This window comes from Salminus brasiliensis, chromosome 17, assembly GCF_030463535.1.
Source record: "Salminus brasiliensis chromosome 17, fSalBra1.hap2, whole genome shotgun sequence".
In the NCBI taxonomy this organism is placed as follows: domain Eukaryota; kingdom Metazoa; phylum Chordata; class Actinopteri; order Characiformes; family Bryconidae; genus Salminus; species Salminus brasiliensis.
In genome coordinates, this window is record NC_132894.1 from 7,245,666 (window position 1) to 7,264,681 (window position 19,016).

General features: G+C 38.8%; 2 protein-coding genes across 2 annotated transcripts; both read left to right on the forward strand.

The window, feature by feature from the left end:
• Positions 1 to 621: 621 nt before the first annotated feature.
• LOC140537961 (mast cell protease 8-like) lies at positions 622 to 5,449 on the forward strand. Its single transcript, XM_072660300.1, has 5 exons — positions 622 to 688; positions 965 to 1,115; positions 3,134 to 3,278; positions 4,776 to 5,021; positions 5,116 to 5,449. The coding sequence occupies exons 1-5, from the start codon at positions 631 to 633 to the stop codon at positions 5,269 to 5,271; spliced, it is 756 nt and encodes a 251-aa protein (XP_072516401.1). The 5' UTR covers positions 622 to 630; the 3' UTR covers positions 5,272 to 5,449.
• Positions 5,450 to 14,418: 8,969 nt separating this feature from the next.
• Positions 14,419 to 15,974, forward strand: LOC140537959 (mast cell protease 4-like). The gene is made up of 5 exons (XM_072660297.1): positions 14,419 to 14,476; positions 14,577 to 14,724; positions 14,818 to 14,962; positions 15,426 to 15,689; positions 15,783 to 15,974. The coding sequence occupies exons 1-5, from the start codon at positions 14,419 to 14,421 to the stop codon at positions 15,936 to 15,938; spliced, it is 771 nt and encodes a 256-aa protein (XP_072516398.1). The 3' UTR covers positions 15,939 to 15,974.
• Positions 15,975 to 19,016: the final 3,042 nt, after the last annotated feature.

Below are 19,016 nucleotides of genomic sequence, written 5' to 3' on the forward strand. Positions count from 1 at the left end.
AAATCACTGAAAGGCCGATTAACATGATATTCAGGTCTGTGATAGGCGTACGCAGAGGTGCTGCCAGGGATTTTGGGCACCATGAAAACATATTACACACAAGTCTAGGAATTGTGCCAAAATAATCAATGAATACTTTTTTAGGGCACCTGTCAATCACAATCGTTCTAACTCCTCGCAACACCCGCCCCTGGGTACGGTGCCGCTGAGTGTGTGTACACCTCAGACTATAACTGTACCTAAATGGTTGTTGAAAGAATTCTTATTAGCCTACTTTGGGTTGGCAAAATTTCTGTAAACAGGTTTTATTATTTTATTATTGTCCCCAAAGTGTTTAAACAGTTTTATCCTCTTGTAGCAGTTTGTTTAGTGGTATCACCACTGGCTAATTTAATCCTCTTCCATGCCCTTCTAAGAGTACACTAGTAACTAGTCAGTTTGCTGACAGTAAACATCCTCTCAGTTTCATTAAGAATCACTAACCTGTCTATGTGAAAGTAAAACTCCAACAGGAACTGTCTGCCACTCCTCGTCAGGATGGTGGTATTTGTGGTGAGCCTAACTTGCCCCAATCTGCTACATATAATCCTCATTCTGGCTGAGTCGAACTATCAGTCTTGACGCTGCAACATGGCTCTCATCTCTCTGCTTCTGCTGGCTGTTCTGCTTTTAACTTCATGTCAATCGGGTAAGTACCATCTACATATAGCTACTGATAGCTATGAAAGCAACCCTAGTCCTGGTGAGCCATCGTCCTGCAGAGTTGAGCCCTACCCAACCCTAATGTAATTATGCATGTCTGATCCAGTTTATGAAGGCCTGAGACTGTGAGACCACTGGGACCTGGGTTGAGCAGCTCATATTGGGGCCTAGTATCTCATTAGATCTTCTGTTTAACATTGTTACAATGTTTGTATGACTATACATATACTAATCCATTTTGGCTTCCATCTCTTATTCTCAGCCAGCGTTAATGTTGGTATAATCAATGGCACGGAGGCTAAACCACACTCCAGGCCCTACATGGTTTCTATCCAGTTCAAAGGGCACCACATCTGTGGTGGGTTCCTTGTCAGCGAATGGTTCGTCATGACGGCTGCGCACTGCAAAGACAAGTAAGTTTTTATTCCGTGTTTTATTTTATCATTACTTTTACTATAGTCCTTTGCATTGTCTTTTCTATATGGATGTGAATCTCTAGATTAAAGACAAACAATAAGGAAACACAGAAATAGCACTAATAACTTTTTTCACCCAGACATGATCAATATAAAGTATTTGCTAGGAATGGTAATTACACCTTGGTAACAATATAGAGTCCTTAAAACTAGAGTCATTAAAATTAGTGCTTAAAATTTGGCCTTTATATTCAAAAATGACTCTCGGGAGTCAACGTTAACTTGTAAGTGATAGGAAACCAATACTGACACCAGTATGCCTTTCACAGAACCATTTTGGTTATTTTATAATATATTCTTATATATATTGTATGTATTTGGTTATGATATACATATATATATATATATTTATATATATATATATATATATATATATATATATATATATATATATATATAGTAGCTCTTAGATAGGCTAGCCTTTGCTTCCCACACATCAATAATCCTTGGGCATCTATGACCCTGTCGCCACTTCACAGGTTGTCCGTCCTTAGGCCACTTTTGGTGGTTACTGGACTGTGGGCAACGGGAAACATTCTTGTTTAATCATCACAGTTTGGTCCTTTGGTCAAAGTGTCTCAGATACTTAGGCTTGTCCGTTTTTCCTGCTTCCAACACATCAAAAACTGACTGTTCACTTGCTGTCTCATACACTTATACTAGGGTGACCACATTTTGGTTTTCAAAAAAGAGGACACTTTAAGATAAGATAAAGATAATCCTTTATTAGTCCCACAGTGGGGAAATTCTCAGTGTCAGCAGAAAGGGATAGCAAGACACTCAGTTACAAAGAAATGTAGATAAATAATTGACACTATATACACAATGTAAATAAGAATTTAAAAAACAATAGCAATATTATTTACAGGTTATTGCAAATGACTCTTAATTGCACATGTGGGGGGGGGGGGGGTATTGCACATAGTATTTTTACATTGAGAGACCTCTGTTCCCTGAACATGTGTGATACACAGACTCGTGGTCAGGATGTTGAGGCTGGAGGGCAGCTGGCTGCATGTACAGTCAAAAAAAGGACAGAACAAATTGATCTATGGACCTATGAACACCCTAGCGCAACCCAGCCTTTGACAAGGGCCTTTGTAACAATATAATCAATGCTGTTTACTTCATTCCAAGTGTTTTTAATGTTTATGGCTGATATATATTTACATTTACATATTCAGTTTTATATTTACAGGTATCACAGCAGTATATCACAGCTGCGCTACACCAATAAGAGTCCTTGGGCAAGACTCCTAACACTCCATTGGCCCACCTCTGTAATATGAGTAACCATGTAAGTCGCTCTGGATAAGAGCGTCAGCTAAATGCCATAAATGTAAATGTAAATGTAAATATTTTGTGCACCACATTATTATATTATATATGGAAAATAGTGGTGTTACTGTGTGCTAATGGCGCTAATGTCTGCTACCACACAGACAATTCTGGAGCTGACATTTTGACAAACAGCAGCAGATAGCTTCTTTAAAAAGCCCCAAAACACATCTCAGAAGCCACAAAATATATCGATTCATCTAACCCCCATGTGTCTCTGCAAGAACATCAACCACTCCACCACTTTTTTTGCTATTCCTTTTTAGCATTAGCTGTTCAGCAGAAATGTTCAGTTAGCATGTAGGAGACTGTGTGTGTCCAGCTGGTTTGTGTAAAACACCCCTCTCGTAAACATGGAACTAGAAGTACGGAGAGTTTGGGTTCAAAGTATTACGAGATATCCAGATAATAACAAGTCATGGCGACTTTCAACAACTAGCTCTAGCTAACACTCAAGATACTGAAAACAGAGTTTGTAACAGGGAAAAGAAGAATTCTGCCAGTGTACTGTGGTTGTAAAGTGGTGTACTTTGACTATACACCGTAATGTACTTTTATTTAAGGTTGAAGATTGTAGTTTTCACTTTTAAATAAGTAGTATTGGTCTCTTTCAACAGCATAACAGCATGGGGAGATGTGACGGCAGTAGTAGGCGCTCATAACCTGAAGGTCAAGGACGTTGAAAGCATAGCAGTTACGGAGCACTACGCCCATGAAAACTACCATAAAATCACCCCAAACAATGACATCATGCTGTTGAAGGTAAAAAGTCCCTCTAGTTGCTTTATGTTTGGGTCCATTGACTGTAACAGTCCCTGAAACGTCTGTTAAACTGATGGAAATACAGTGAATTCAGCCTGATCCTATGCTGTTTGAACCAGGTGGCCTTTCCCATCTCAGTACTAAACATGTACAATGAATCAGATCAGTATCAGCAGATATTGACATAAAGAAAATATTGCCATGCTATTGGTGTTTAAATTTGACTGATATTTCAAACCAGATTTCAACCATGTGTTTACTGAACTCCAGAAAATCAGAATGTGTTTGCGACATTGGGCTACTATGCTAAATTGTATTCGTTTTAATGCATTTGTCATTTTAGTGGTAACCAGCTAGACGTAGTTCTTGTTTCTACATATCATAGATGTTTCTGTATCAGCACTGGCTGCACATGAAAAATATCAGATATCAGCATTAGCCCAGAATTCATATATTGGTGCATCCCTACAAGATATATATAAATATCAGCATTGGAAAACAGTGAACAGATGCTGTCAGACACTGTAAATGTATTATAAAAACATAGAAAATGACCAAAAGCAGGTTCAGCTTATTTAAAAAAAAAGCCCACATACTATATTACATTTTACCCATAATTGGTTCAGACCTGGATCTGGCCTACGCCTTCACTAAAACAGGAAAATTATGCTGACAGTATCTAAAGTAGCCTTCAAGACTATAGCTTGATAAAATAAAGAATAGTCTTAAGAATGAACTCATTCACTGAGTAATGCAAGAATCAGACTACACTATATTCATGCCTTTCACGATTTTTGCTATATCAGATTAAGCACTCATTGTGAAATAAATTTCTGCCGTGTCTTGATTTGGAGACTGGCAGCACTACACATTTGATGCTGGCCCATCGCTCACATTTTTGCATGGGTTCATTGGTCTTTGGGAAGAAACTTTTGGGTTAAGAAACTGTCAATTATAACTACTGAATCACTGTGTGTGATACTGGCAGTTTTTATGTTCAGAATAGAAAGAAATACAATAAGGACAGTATGCCAAGAGGACGGTATGAGCTGTCTATCTTTCGAAAAGAAGTTGAGGTAACTTATCAATAACATTACATAAATGTAGCTACTGTAGCTCCCAGGGTTACAGGGTTACTGTATGAAAACAGAAGGTCCGGCATAACCATACTCCCTTGATGAAAGATCAAAAAGGCAGAGTTATTGTTGCCTTGTATTGTATATAAAATTTTCCCCTTTTCCTCCCAATTTGGTACTGCCAATTATTTCATCCATTTGTAACTAACCATAGCACTGGCATTGCTGCCGAATACCAATGTGTCATTCCTGGGCAGGTGGTCCGCTCTGAAGAAAGCATCATGGCAAAATCAGGTGGAATTTGTGTAGTCTGATCCTGGCATAAAGGTTTCTGCACTATGCGTATTAACAGAACACAAAAGCAGTGCTGGTTGTATTTCATTTCGCTCACCATTCGTTGATCATTTTGATTTTGTTACAGCTCAAAAAGTCAACTGCAAACAGCAGAAACGCTGCCCAAATTTCCATTCCAAAAACAAATGCAGCCAAAGGTCACAGCTGCAGTGTAGCTGGTTGGGGATGCCTCAAGACCAATGGAAGCAGAAGCAATGTTCTTATGGAGGCAAATGTCAGAATCTTGCCCAGTAAAATATGTAAAGAGCAGTGGTCTTTCTACAACGATGCAACTATGCTGTGTGGAGGGGGTCACAATCATGGCTTTTGCACGGTAAAATATTATCATGCATTATTCTCACAGTTTGGGAAGCAGCTTTATAAAGGTCTGTTCATTAATGTGCTAACACTGTTCCTGTGATCCACAGGGAGACTCCGGAGGCCCTCTAGTGTGTAATGATATGGCAGTCGGTATTGTTTCATTCCAGGAGCCAAACTGTGATCACCCCACCCAACCAAACGGCTATACTCGGATATCCGGATTCCTGCCCTGGATCAACAAAATAATTCAGAGTATGAAATAATTACAGAGGAAATGAAAAGTGCACTCTGTTACTGCATGTATACATCTCATTAATGTGGTTCATTAAGACTGGCTTGATTATGGCCCTGTTTGCAGTTCACTGTCACACAAGTAATTCAACCATGAAGGCTGTACATGCTGGATATATATTAAAATGCAGTTCAATAAATAAAGAAACATGAGCATGAATAAAGCAGACATTTGAGTTGAGTCATTGCACTGAAGTACACCAAATATTCACCACTTACAAATATAGCATCATTTGACATCATCGTTTTAATGCAGTTAGTATATTACCAGAAATAAACCTCTTACCACTACTGCCCCTGTAACAGCAAAATGTTTAAATGCCTACCTTAGGTTGTCACAAGTTCAAATATCAGGTTTCAATAAATTAAAAAAATCAGGGATTATTTTAATTTTAAACAAACTACAAAGATTTAGAATGAAATCTTCATACATCATAAATCATCTTAATTAATAATTTTAATTAATGATTAAATCATCACTGCTGTGGTCTAGTCTGACGATAATTTTACCACTAGATTATTGGGTGAATTACAGACTAAACCATATGACATGTTTACCTTCTTTGTGGTTTTGCTGACAGTGCAAACACAGGTTAAAAGATCACCCAAATCACACACAGAATATTTAACCCAACGTGAAAAAAAGCAGAATATTATAAATATAACGTGAAATAAACCTTAATTTTGCAACGTTGATTCACTGCATTAAGTGTAAAGAAAATGTACAGGCCTCATTCTAAGCCCTTGTCATCTAGATTTGTGAAAGATATAAAGCAATAAACATTTATGACAAGTATGAAGAACACAATTTTAAAATTCTACACTATTTCTATGTAAATATTTAATCAAATCTAATCAAATGTGTGATATTAACTATGTTAAAGACAGGGGCGTTTGTAGGCTGCTAGACTACTCTAGACTACTTGTATTGGGGCACACTGAACTTAGAGGACCAGAGAATGGCCTCGTTACTAGTTAATATTATTAATATTGTTATTAATAATATGCTAACAATAAAATTAGTATTTATTATAATTATAATTTTGCTGCATAAAACTACATGTGAAACTATAATTTTATCTTTGCATCATCAGTTCATGTTAGCTAGATAACCCAGGCTTTAAAATCAGTAGTTTACTGTCGGTGAAATCACAATGCTAATTCTGCTAGCTTGTGTTATCAATGACCTTTTACTAGCTAGCATAATAATGCATATGCTATCATAACTGATGCATTTGCTAATTTAATTAATGCTATTGCTTTGATAGATTATACGGTTATAAGTGGCCTCAACCAAAACATACAGCTATGAGCTATTATTACAGTGTCTGTTGTGTGGCTGAATCTCTTTTAAAATATTTATAATTTGGGGTCTAATAAAGCCCCTGGTTAAGGTGTTTGACCAGAAATGTCAGATGTATTTTAAATACTAACACATTGTGATCATGTTTGAATTCAGATTCAAATGTTAAAGTCTCTATTTTTCACTGAAATTGTTGCTAATACTGCTAATCGTTTATGCTGATGAACTCTGTATTAAATTGGGAAATAATGCAAAACAGCAGCATTTTCATTAGTGCTCTCAGATGACTGGACCCCATTGTAAGTGCTGGGTCACTAATGATGACTGGTTTGGTGAAAGACTTGTTCATTTGATGTCAGCCATTGCTGGTTCACTGTATTTAGGCTCAAAATGATTGTTTATATTTGTATATCTCTCTTTATGTGAAGGGATCCTTGTATAGTTGGGCATGTTATCATCCTATTGCCACACTCTCTGCTGTGGATCAAGGCCAAAAGCACACATACAGGTACTGTACCAGTAAGGGGCACAAAATTGGCCCAAATCAGTGAGGAATATTATTAGTTGGTTCAAAAATCTGGACAAAAGGTGCTGTAGCTCAATGCAATACAATTATGAATACATTACCATCAAAGGATATATTATTTATTATACATAATATGTAAGCCTTTTAATAAGAAATTTGGGTTTAAGCAGAATAAGAGCTTTTTAAATTGAACATTTTTGACATTAAAATTGCTTTGTATTACACATCACATGTTTAATGGGTGTAATATACTGAGTTTTTAGTAGTTAGTTAAATGCCATTCCAAACAAACGTGTGAATTTTTTTAAATAATTTGGTAGATTTTGAGCAGAACCGCACAAGTTTTAAACTGAAACCACTAGAGTTCTTTTTGCACAGCTCATCTCCACTGTGGTCTAGTCTGACGGTAACTTTACCACTAGATTATTGGATGGATTACAGATTAAACCATGTGACTACATGTTTACTTTCTTTGGGGTTTTGGGAGTCGGTTAGATTCTTGCTGACGGTGCATACACAGGAAACAAGACCACAGACCACCTTAATCATTAAAACCCTAATCATTAAATGAAGCCAAATATTACATAATATAACTCAATTTCTCTACTTCTAGTGTTAAAGCTTCAATGTTGATTCTACAGGCCTCCTTCTCAGCCCTCTCATGCTAGTGACAGCTGAACATTTATCTTTATACACTGACCCTTTCTCTCCATACACTGATTCAGACAGTTGTTAAATAATACCATTGCTATAAGCCATGCTCTCTCTGCAATTCACCCTGGTTCTCCTCACATGGAAGCTGAAGTCTTTAAAACCATTAGCACTAAGCAACATACAGGAGAGAACAGACTGGGTCCTGTTTATCCTAGAACACATTACATACATAGAAAAACAGCACATCAACAGACATCAGGTCTCTCAAAGCTCTCAAAACTGTTTAATGTACCAACCAATCTGGTTTGAATGAAAAACACAGCACAATTTCTGCTACCACACTTGCTTTAAACCCTTAAAAAGCCTATGGCAAGCGGGCAGGCCGTAGGTGTTATTACAAAAGTCTGTTAAAAAAGAATAGCACTACCAGTTTGTACAGAAGTTCCTGAAGTTACTGAGTGTTAAGGGGTTAAAATTTCCCTTTAACTGATAGAAACTGTAGAGCTGTTGTAACTGATGTAAAGCAAAATAGTTGCTTTACATCAAAATAGCAAAATACGTTTGTAAAGTTTCATCGTTTCCACACAAATAAAACACAGCTGCATTTTATATTTCAGTTTCAGTTGACCTTAAATTGATTGGTTAATTGATTCAATTTATCAGTGTAGAAATAGACACATTTTAATCCAGTCATATTAATGTTTTTTTCTTTCATTTCTATGTAATACCTAATACAACTTTGGCATTTGCTTGTTATTATTGGTTCTGCAAATTAATATTTCCCCTTTGGTGATTGCTTACACAATGCATGCTCTACTGAGTGCAGTGTGGAGGTGGTATCAGTCTGCAATTCCTGTTTGATTGGGATGTTGGTTGGAAACTTTGCAGAAAACGTTAACTTTCTTTCCGATATCCTGTGCTGTGGAGAGTCCCTGTTACAAGATGTTTTAACACCTATAAGTGATCTCAAAGATCTTGTCAGCATTTTCAGTTTGAAAGATTTCAGTGGAATTTGTTATCTGTGCTGATGAATCCAGCAATCTAAGCACTACCATGTTAGCTTCTTTGTTGTGCTGAGAATGGCCCACCACCCAAATAATGTCTTGTCAGTGATCTTATGATCATACAAGGTAGATGTTCCAAATAAATCTGCCACACAGCACACATTAAATGTAAGACTATGTCAATATGTGGATGGATGAAACAACCCAGAAGATTTTCAACTCTCTGCAAACGAATGAAAGTCATCATTAGAATATTTGAATATTTAGCTTAAATGCAATTTCCCAAAGTGGAAAAAGTGAGTGTTGACCAAAGCAGAGCCAATTTTGAAAGTAGTTTGAAGGAAAAGGTCAAATCTTTATGCAGAAGGGAGTCTTGGCCTACTTCGGCATACTTTATGCATACAGGTGAGTGGAAAGATGTCATGCCCAAATTCAATGGAATATTTTGATGCCGTTACATCTGAGCAGAGTCATTCTAAATGAGACCATTCCAGACCTACACTCTTAGAAATAAAGGTGCTACATGCTTTTTTGGGTGATTTTCGAAGAGCTGTGAGCTTTAAATGGATAAAGAAACATTACAGTGACTTGGAAACCTCATGGACCCAAAAGTGGTTCTTCTATGCCACCACTCAAAGCCACCACTTGAGAAGGGTACATCTCTTCAAATTCAGTCTACATTTAGATGATAGTAACTTCAAAATGCCTACAGGCAGCTCACACCACTTATGGGGATCAGAATGTGTGAAAGCTCTACTCAAAATGTTCTCAGCTACAATGGCCACCATTCTAGATGCAGCGTTAACCACAACCCGCCTGTTTTGGTTTGAGTCTGCTTTGCTGATTCAGGCCCTGCTTAAGAACTTGTGTTATCTTTCATGCTAACTTTGAATAACACAAAGTAGTAGAGGATATCTGAGTGCAGAATGCTACTTTTGACACGGGAAGAGATGTTTTGTAGTTCAAACATCAGATAAACACTCCAGCACTGAGCTGTGAGGCAGTGGGGCTGTGTTCTCTGGAATGATGGATGGTGCTCCATCCTATACTTTTGGGATGAGTTGGGGAGTTAGTGATGAGGCGGAGTGGTGATCATCCAATATTACCTTACCTCACTAACTCTTTTGTTGCTGAATGCAATCAGATCCTTTAGCAATGCTCCTCCAAAATCATATAGAAAGCCTTGGACAGTAGAGACAGTATGACTCCAACAAATACAGGACAAACTCCTTATTTAGTGGCCTTGCTTTCAGAAGAAACAATCAATGGGCAAGTGTCCCAATACTTTTGTCCATTAGTGTATATAAAAAAGAGAAGACTTTAATTGAAATCACACTAGACAACAACCTTCAGTTTGAAAACTGCACAAACATTGTGTGGCTTGGGGGTGAGAAATACAATACAGAGTGCCTGACTGCAATGTTCTCAGCCTGCTACACTCTGAAAAAAATAAAGGTGCTACAAAAGGTTCTTTAAGCAATATCATAGAAGAACCACTTTTGGTTCCATAAAGAACCAAACACAGAGATGTGACCTTTGAATTGAGTAGCGACCTTTGCATCAAGAGAGAAAGAAAAAAGAGAACATTTGGGTCTATTAAAGGTTCTTCAGACACAATTTAAAGGTAAAGGTGCACGTATTTGTCACTGTACAGTGTGCACTGCACAGCGAAATGTGTCCTCCGCATTTAACCCATCTGTGGTAGTGAACACACACACACACTAGTGGACTAGGGGCAGTGAGCACACACACACCCAGAGAGGCGGGCAGCCAACTCCAGCGCCCGGGGAGCAGAGAGGGTAAAGGGCAGCTGGCCAAGCCCGGGAATCGAACCCACAACCCTGTTATCTCACACATATATCAAACATGGTTCTTTATGGAAACAAAAGTGGTTCTTCTATTGTACCCCTCAAATAACCTTTTGTAGCACCTTTATTTTTAGTGTAGCTTAGAAAAAAGCTTTTTTGCTGCGGGATGTGCAGTCCAGACACTCGCTGCAGGCCAGTAGAAAAGTACTGCCAATAGAATAGGACTCTTTGGTACAGATGAACATGAACCTATTGGCACCATGCTACCTAATGCCAGGTGTGGGCTAGAGGGGTATAAAGCCTTCCAGCAGTAGATCTGTGTTCTCTGGAAAGATGGCTGATGTTCCATCTATTACTTTTGGGATGAGTTGGGGAGTTGGGGATGAAGTGGGATGATGATCATCCAACATCCTGACCTGAAAGCAATGAAATCCCCAGTTTAGCAGAAACAATGTATGAGCAGGTGTCCCAATACTTTGTCAATAGAGTGTATTTTGGCACATATATTACCAATCACCAATGGTTCATAAATCCACACTGCAAGAAGCTGACCAATAGCATTTTACCCCACATTAGCTTGTGCCCTACAGCCCTAACAAGAGCATTCATGAGGTCAGGATCCTGGATGCTCCTCAACCCCAACTCAACCCAAAACCCCCAAAATACTGGATGGAGCACCATCCATCATTCCAGAGAACACTGCTCACTGTTTTACTGCTCAATGCTATATACAGTGACTACATCTGTGGCAGCTGATTGGCTGATTATTGACAACATCAGCATTCATGTTGGCTGTATAAGTTGCAATAAAAAAAGTCACTGTGCTTTTGTGCAGTGGCTGTAGCATCTCCATCTGCTGGCCTCAATGGGGAGCACATGCATGTGTCATGAGCTCTAATGGGCAAGGGCTCTCCTCACCTGGGGCTCAGCTCCAAGCACACAGGTGCTATTCATTACAGGACTAATTAGGACCCCTCTTAATCACCTCTGCTTGGAGTGCTCTTGGTAGAGTCACCGTGGCGCTACCTACACTTGATGTGCATGTGGTCCAGTGTTAGTTCTCTTGGTTTTGATGTTCTGTTTGGATCTACTACTTGGATTATGGATGTGCCTGTGATATACCTGCCTGCCTGTTTTCTGATCTCTGCCGGTCCTGAGGATGAGTTTTTCGCCTTAGCTCCAATAAAAGTCCCTCTGCACATTCAGCCTGTCTCTACCAGTTTGTTACAATGGCGGTGCCAAGGGGTCATAACAGGGTGCTGCAGCCCCGCAGTTCTCCCATGTTTACTAAAGAAATGTGTTAAAAAGTTACTCTAAAATCTAAATCTCAATAATGGTGTGCATGTGCATACACAGGGTAGAAAAAAGGCAATTGCTTGGTCATGCCAGAACACCTGGGGTGTAAGCCTGCTGCTAGTTTATTTTTTCAATCCTTAGCTAAGTTTAGATGCACTTTGTGAGCTCCTCTCTAGGGTCAGTTAATTTCAGCTTGCTTGGTTAACTGAGCTTGGTTAACAAAGTCAGTAGAGGGTGATTTTTACTTTGTCAATGTTTCAGACAATTTGTGATTCTGCCAAAAGCTTTTTTATACAGTACTTGCTAAAATGTGCAACCTCTTTTAAAGTAATGAGATCTTGATAACAAATGACACCAATATATTTTTTTCTGTGGCATATTACTTTCCCAGTATCCCAGTGAGCAGTGTTGGATCAGCTTTGGGGAAACAGAAGCTGCATCATACCATCCTGGCAGTTCAATTCCTAAGTACACACAATTTCACTGGGGAGCCACTTGTTCAACAAATCAGTTTGTCTGGTTTCTGCCCTGCTAGAGCTGCCTCAGTCAACTGCAAGTACAGATACTGTGAAATAAAAACAGCAACAACAGCTTTGTTTTTTTTTTTAAAGCCAGTTCAGTGTGAAAACTGACAATACTATAGCAGTTATATACCACTGATACAACTACTAGGCGTCTTCAGTATACAGGACATAACGCTGAGGCATAATGCAAGCTAGGAATCAAGTCAAGTCAAGTGGGTTTTTATTGTCATTTCAACTACACACAGAGTACACAGTGAAACGAAACAACGTTCCTCCAGGACCATGGTGCAACACAGACACAGTGCATACAGAACACAAGTGCAACACAGTACAAGTGCAGACAGACAATACAACACAATACAGACAAACAATAATAAATAATTAGAGGTACAAATTATGTATATTATGAGTCCAGTGAGGTAGTCAGGTTATTTGTGCAAAATGCTTCCCATATTGTCTGGGGTAAATGGTTGGTGAGAGAGAAAGAGAAAGAGTGTGCATGGAACAGAAAAAAACATCAGTTTAGTCTCTGGAGTTGAGAAGTCTGATGGCTTGGGGGAAGAAGCTATTGCAGAGTCATGATGTGTGGTGCAACAAATAACACCACAAGTAGCCAGTGAGCTACCACATCATGTGGGAGACTGGGGTTGGGATCCTAGTCTGGTTGCCAATTCTGCACTACACCAATAAGAGTCCTTGGGCAAGACTCTTAACATTACATTGGCCCACCTCTGTAACACGAGTAACCTTGTAAGTTGCTCTGGAGAAGAACGTCAGCTAAATACTGTAAATTCAATGATGTTCTGGACCTTGGCTTGAGGAAATTGTCTGAACATCATTCAGTTTTAATGAATACCCCTGCTTTAGATGGTCTTTGGAAGGTGAGGATCCATCAGTCGACATCAACTGAGAAATGAGCTCAGACCAAGATGCATGTCTACACCACAATCTCCACGGTTCTGCCCTGGATTAAGTTAAGTTATGTTAGGACGTATGGAGTGAGTACCTGACTAATGACTTGAGTTACTGTGTGAACATTTACCTCAATCAGCAAATTTAACATCATAAATAGTTCTGCACACTGTTTGCACAGCCGTTCTGAAGATACGTTTGTGCTGCGCCAGCATTCTGGTCCTTTCACACCAAACAGGGTAGGTGTGAAAGCACCTTAAATGGGCAAAATTACAGTCGCAAATTCTCAATTTCATTTCAATAAACACAGCATCTTAAACACAAGTGCGTAAGTCTTACTGATGTTAACTTTGAGATTTGAGTGTAAGCTGCTAAATAGAAACGTCTAATGCATGCAACTGTTTTACAGATTTTATTGGTCTTATATTTAAATACAGGATGTTACAGTCATTTATACAGATACCTTTTCTAAAGATTTAACACTTCACTTCTAAAAAACACATTTTAAGACTTTTCTTAATTATATAAACTATAAAAAAACTGTAAAATCAGTTTATCGGTTAAAGTTCACTTTTTAAATTATTTTACATGTTTCCTTAGGTAAACAAGCAAAAAATAGTTTTTAAAGATTTAAATACTGAACATCATTGTTTTTATCCTTCTAATATGTTTAACATGCAGTGAATTCTTAAATGTGAGAAATGTTCATAAATTGTTGCTGTCAACTAAAAAACTTGTATCTCCATTTTTGACAGTTTTCTTTACTTTTGCCAAAACTTGAACCTGGGTTGTTTTATTGTCATCAAAATTTTATAATGAATCTAGAAAATCTTTTTACATTGACGTCCATTGCAAGACATTTTGTAAAGAGAGTTAAAAAGATTTTTCCCCGTCTCTTGTAAATTTGCCATTTTTTGGGGTTTTTGACAGTGACAATATGACGTTTAGGTGTCAGTTTAATTTTCCCCTCATACTGTGAGGGTTTACCAGCACTGCATTTAAAGTGAGGAAGAGATGACTTCACACAAAGGTCACACAAAGAGCATATAAGTACCTGGAGTAGTCTTTGAGCCAAAGTCGCTCATCGGCAGGATGAACGCTCCTTTCCGAGTGCTGCTAGCTGCAGCTTTGATCACACTGGTGTTTGAGGGTAAGCGCTTGATTATGAACTCAAGAATGTAAGATATTGCACAGTTTCTGGAAGATAACATTTTTGGTCATTTGGACATTCTGATCATTTCTTCTTCTAGCCACCTTTGTAGAAGCAATCATTCATTGTTGGAAGGCTGCGAACGATGACCTGCAGTTCATGGCATCAGTGGAGCATGGCAGGGTGCACAAATGTGGAGGATTCCTCATAACCCCCCGCTTCGTACTCACCGCTGCCCACTGTTTCGGGTGAGTTCTGTGTTTATTAAACAGCAGTTTTCTATTGTCCTCAGTTTCTTGATTTCTACTCATGAGATGCTTCTATCCTTCTGAAATGCAAAGGAAGGAAATGAGCGTGGTCATCGGTACTCATAACATCGACAAGACTGGTTCAAATCTAGGGCAGAACAGATATGAAGTGAAGGGCAACCACACACCCGAATCATACAAAGATCCCAAGACTGGAGATGACATCATGCTTCTGGAGGTATAATGTTTTTTTTTTATTAAAATAATGCAGAGGTGGTACTGTAGAGAGTGAATTATGGCAATTATATCACAGTTTGGATAGGTCCTGATAATTATTAGGTTTTAAGATAAATACTGGAATGTGAAGTACAGTCATTTTAATGCAATGAAAAATTGCTTGTAGTGTCCATGTAAACAGAGCTTTTCATCAGACTGTTGAATAGAGTGAACACATAAACACCTCAGTCTGAAACTAGAATGAATTCAATCAGATTGAATTATATATACATACATACATATATATACAATACTTGTGGCCCTGAGGCAGACTGATGGTTAAAAAGAGAGTTTGGCATGCCTAATAGAATGCCTGTCAGCCAATCACACTGCAAGGTGAACTGTGGTATAATGTACAATTTACATAATCACTAGATTAAGATGAGCCTAATAACAGATTGTGTTTTTCCATTCAACACTTCAAGCTTACCAAGGCAGTTCATCTGACTGATGATGTGAAGATCATCCCTATGCTAAAAGAGGATGAAATAGTCCAGCCCTATCAAAAGTGTCAGGTTGCAGGATGGGGAATGACTGAAAACACAAGAACTGTTGTAAACGACCTCATGGTGACTGATGTGTCGACCATTAGTTTAAGAACCTGCAAGAATGCATGGGGAAAAGTTAATAAAAATCTCCCACCTGGCGTAATGTGTGCAGGGGGCAGTGAGGAAAGTGGTGCATGCCAGGTAAGAGGATGCCTCACACACTGTCTGGATATCCTTTAGAAACAGTGAAATGGTCTAAAATGCTAAAATGCTTTTGCTCGTTGATTCTTGCAGGGTGATTCTGGAGGACCTTTGGTATGCAGTGGTGTGGCCGTGGGTATTGTCTCCTTCAATTTACATGGTGATTGTGAATATCCAAATATTCCCAATGTCTACACTGACATTGCAAAGCACAGAGCCTGGATTGATAATGTGCTGAAAGGGGTTTAAGGGTTTCTTTTGCTTTTCAGTCAGCTGATGTTTGATTTGATGGGACTGTTGATCACTCATTTATGTAAAGTCTCTTAAATAAAGATGGATTTCTTGTCTTTTTTTATAAAATAAAATAAAATAAATAAATAAAAATGACTCATGTCTCATTAAAGGACATTCTGATCTAAAAACACAGTCTTTCAACATTACTATGACTATTATTATAGGTCCTGAAAGACCTGGTGCTCTACACATGAGATGTACCTGCCCTAACACACAAACCTTATCTCAGGTTGGATCAGGTGTGGTGGGTCAGGGGTACTCCAGAATCAGGGTTGATAACCAGGGGCCAAAGACATTGGAACTGTTAGGATATACATATAGTATACAGTATATATATATATATATAGTTGCTGTCAAATGAAAAAAACAGGTATCTCCAAAAGATTGACTTTAAAAAAGATGAAAATGTCCTAAAAACCAAAAAGCTAATAAAAAATATAGATAGATAGACAGATCATATAAATAATAATAATATAAATTTAGATACATTTTTAATAATATAGAAAAGAAGAATTAACAGTAATGTGCAATGTAGTGATGTGTTACTGAGTGCAACTGAGCAGGAGGATAATAACATTATTATTATTATTATTATTATTATTATTATTTTATTATTATTATAACAGTTGATCATTGATAACTGACTTTTCATCAAAGTTAAAAAATGTGAGTTTCACATCATTCACACATCCTTTTTGGGTTACATACATACATCAGAGCTGAAGGTGTCATCATGAATGACTGTAATAGTGATGCCATATAGAAATAGCAGGCTACACAGTAAGGCAGTAAAGGTCTACAAAACGATATCCAAATGTCTGGATATTCCAGTAAACACTGTTGGGTCAATCTTGTGAAAATGAAAGATGCATCATACCACCCAGGCACGGCCTAGACAAGGTCACCGCTCAAAGCACAGCATCAGAGCCAGAAGGCAACTTATGGGGAAGCCTTTCCTCTGAAGGAGCAACAGATGTCAGTTACTGAGATCAAGGATTAGGAGCTCTGCATACAACTTGCCTGTATGGAGGGTGGAAAGAACAAAGGCATTGCTGAAGACTCCTTGCGAATTGTGTAAGACATTTATTCTGTGGCTCCTTCCCCTCAATTAGTTTACTGTTAATTCCCATCTGCAGGTTAGGACTCCCCCTAACCATCACGTGATGTCCCCGGACATGTGGAGTTGTAATTATGATCTCCTTCCACCTGATGAGCAGGCGGTAAGAGTAAATTTAGACATACAGAGATGTACATGACTTCTCTAGACAGCTCTAGAGTGGCGCAACTGTCTAACTGCCTGTAGCGCTGTCACTATAATCACTATAATTGCTCTCTCAGGGTGGGTTCATGGCATTTCCTCCTCCCCCCATTACTACTAGCATCTGTTAGCTGTTGTATCTGAGCTGGGGAGCCGCACTTTCCTCTGAGAGCTGGCTACCTAGCGATGATGCATCAGCACCAGTTTGAAAAGAGGTGGCTGACTTTACATGTGTCGGAGGAGACATGATGCTCTTCATCCTCCTAGTGTTAGTTGGGTAAGTTGGGTAGAAAATGGGGTAAAGTTAGAAATAAATGGTCTGGAGTCTAAGGAAAGGAGGGCCTTCCCTCATGTAATAGGGGTGGTTCATAATCTGCAAGCTAATGTGTATTTCTCCTTTGGTAAATGCTTCCGCAATGAATTATTATACTTTTGTGTGTGTGTGTTTTTGTGTGTGTGTGCTCTACTGAGTGCAGTGTGAAGATGGTATCAGTCTGCAATCCCTGTTTGATTGGGATGTTGGTAGTAAATTCTGCAAACTTTCTTTTCCGATATCCTGTGCTGTGGAGAGCCTCTGTTACAAGCTGTTGTAACACCTATGGGGATCTCAAAGATCTTGTTTTAGGTCAGCATTTTTAGTTTGAAAGATTTCAGCAGAATTTCTTATCTATGCTGATGATCTCAGCAATCCACCACTGTGTTTGATACGCTCATACCATCACACTACCCTATTAGTTTTACTGAGCTGAGAATGAACCACCACCCAAATTATGATCATTCCCTTCCATTAAGCGGGAATATTTGCAAGTTGGTACCTCCAAAATATACATATATGAGCAAATGTTAAGAAATAGGTGTACCTATTAAACTGGGGAAATGATAAAAATGTAATGTCCAACAAGCACCAATCGAGCAGATAAGTTTTCCCTCAATCCTGACCAGTCTCCATGTCCCATCAGCTGGGGAAAAAAACACCACAGCATAGTGCTGCCACCACCATGCTTCACTGTAGGGATGGTATTGGGTAGGTGATGAGCAGTGCCTGGTTTCCTCCAGACATGATACATAGAATTGAGGCCAATCTGGCTTTTATCAGACCAGAGAATCTTGTTCCTCACAGTCTGAGAGTCCTTTTCTTAGGAGAGTGTCTTTTACTGAGGAGAGGCTTCTGTCCTCTGCCTGGTGTAGATTGGTGGACGGCTGCAGTGATGGTTGACCTTCTGGAATTTTCTCTCATCTGCACACAGGATTTTTGGAGCTTAGCCAGAGTGGCCATTGGGTTCTTGGTCACCTTTCTGGCTCTTCTCCCCCGATTACTTAGTTTGGTCGGGCAGCCTTCTGTAGGTTGTTCCAAACTTCTTCCATTTAAGTTCTTCCAGCAGCAGCAGATTTTTTTTGTAGCGTTTTCTGTCCTGTCCTGTCTCTGAGCTCTACAGACAGAGCCACAGCTTGGTTTTTGCTCTGATATGCATTGCCAGATGTAAGTGTGTCTTTCTAAATCATGTCCAGTCAAATGAATTTACCACATGTGGACTCCAATGAGATGATCAAGAGAAATAGGAGACCACCAGACCTAAATTTCAAATGTCATATCTGGACATAATATTGGGACACCTGTTCATTCACTGTTTCTTCCAAATCAAGGGTATTAAAAAGAGTTCATCTTGCTTTTGTTGGAGTAACTATCTTTACTGTCCAGGACACAGCGTTGCTGTGAGGATTTGATTGTATTCAGTGACAATAGTGTAAGTGAGGTCAGGGTGTTGGATGATCAC

Bases quoted from the DNA above. Each gene is read 5' to 3' on its own strand.
- LOC140537961 (XM_072660300.1), top strand. From the start codon at position 631: ATGGCTCTCATCTCTCTGCTTCTGCTGGCTGTTCTGCTTTTAACTTCA. The intron at 3,279-4,775 runs GTAAAAAGTCCC...ATTTTGTTACAG, and splicing joins ATGACATCATGCTGTTGAAG to CTCAAAAAGTCAACTGCAAA. The intron at 5,022-5,115 runs GTAAAATATTAT...TGTGATCCACAG, and splicing joins ACAATCATGGCTTTTGCACG to GGAGACTCCGGAGGCCCTCT.
- LOC140537959 (XM_072660297.1), top strand. From the start codon at position 14,419: ATGAACGCTCCTTTCCGAGTGCTGCTAGCTGCAGCTTTGATCACACTG. The intron at 14,963-15,425 runs GTATAATGTTTT...CAACACTTCAAG, and splicing joins ATGACATCATGCTTCTGGAG to CTTACCAAGGCAGTTCATCT. The intron at 15,690-15,782 runs GTAAGAGGATGC...TGATTCTTGCAG, and splicing joins AGGAAAGTGGTGCATGCCAG to GGTGATTCTGGAGGACCTTT.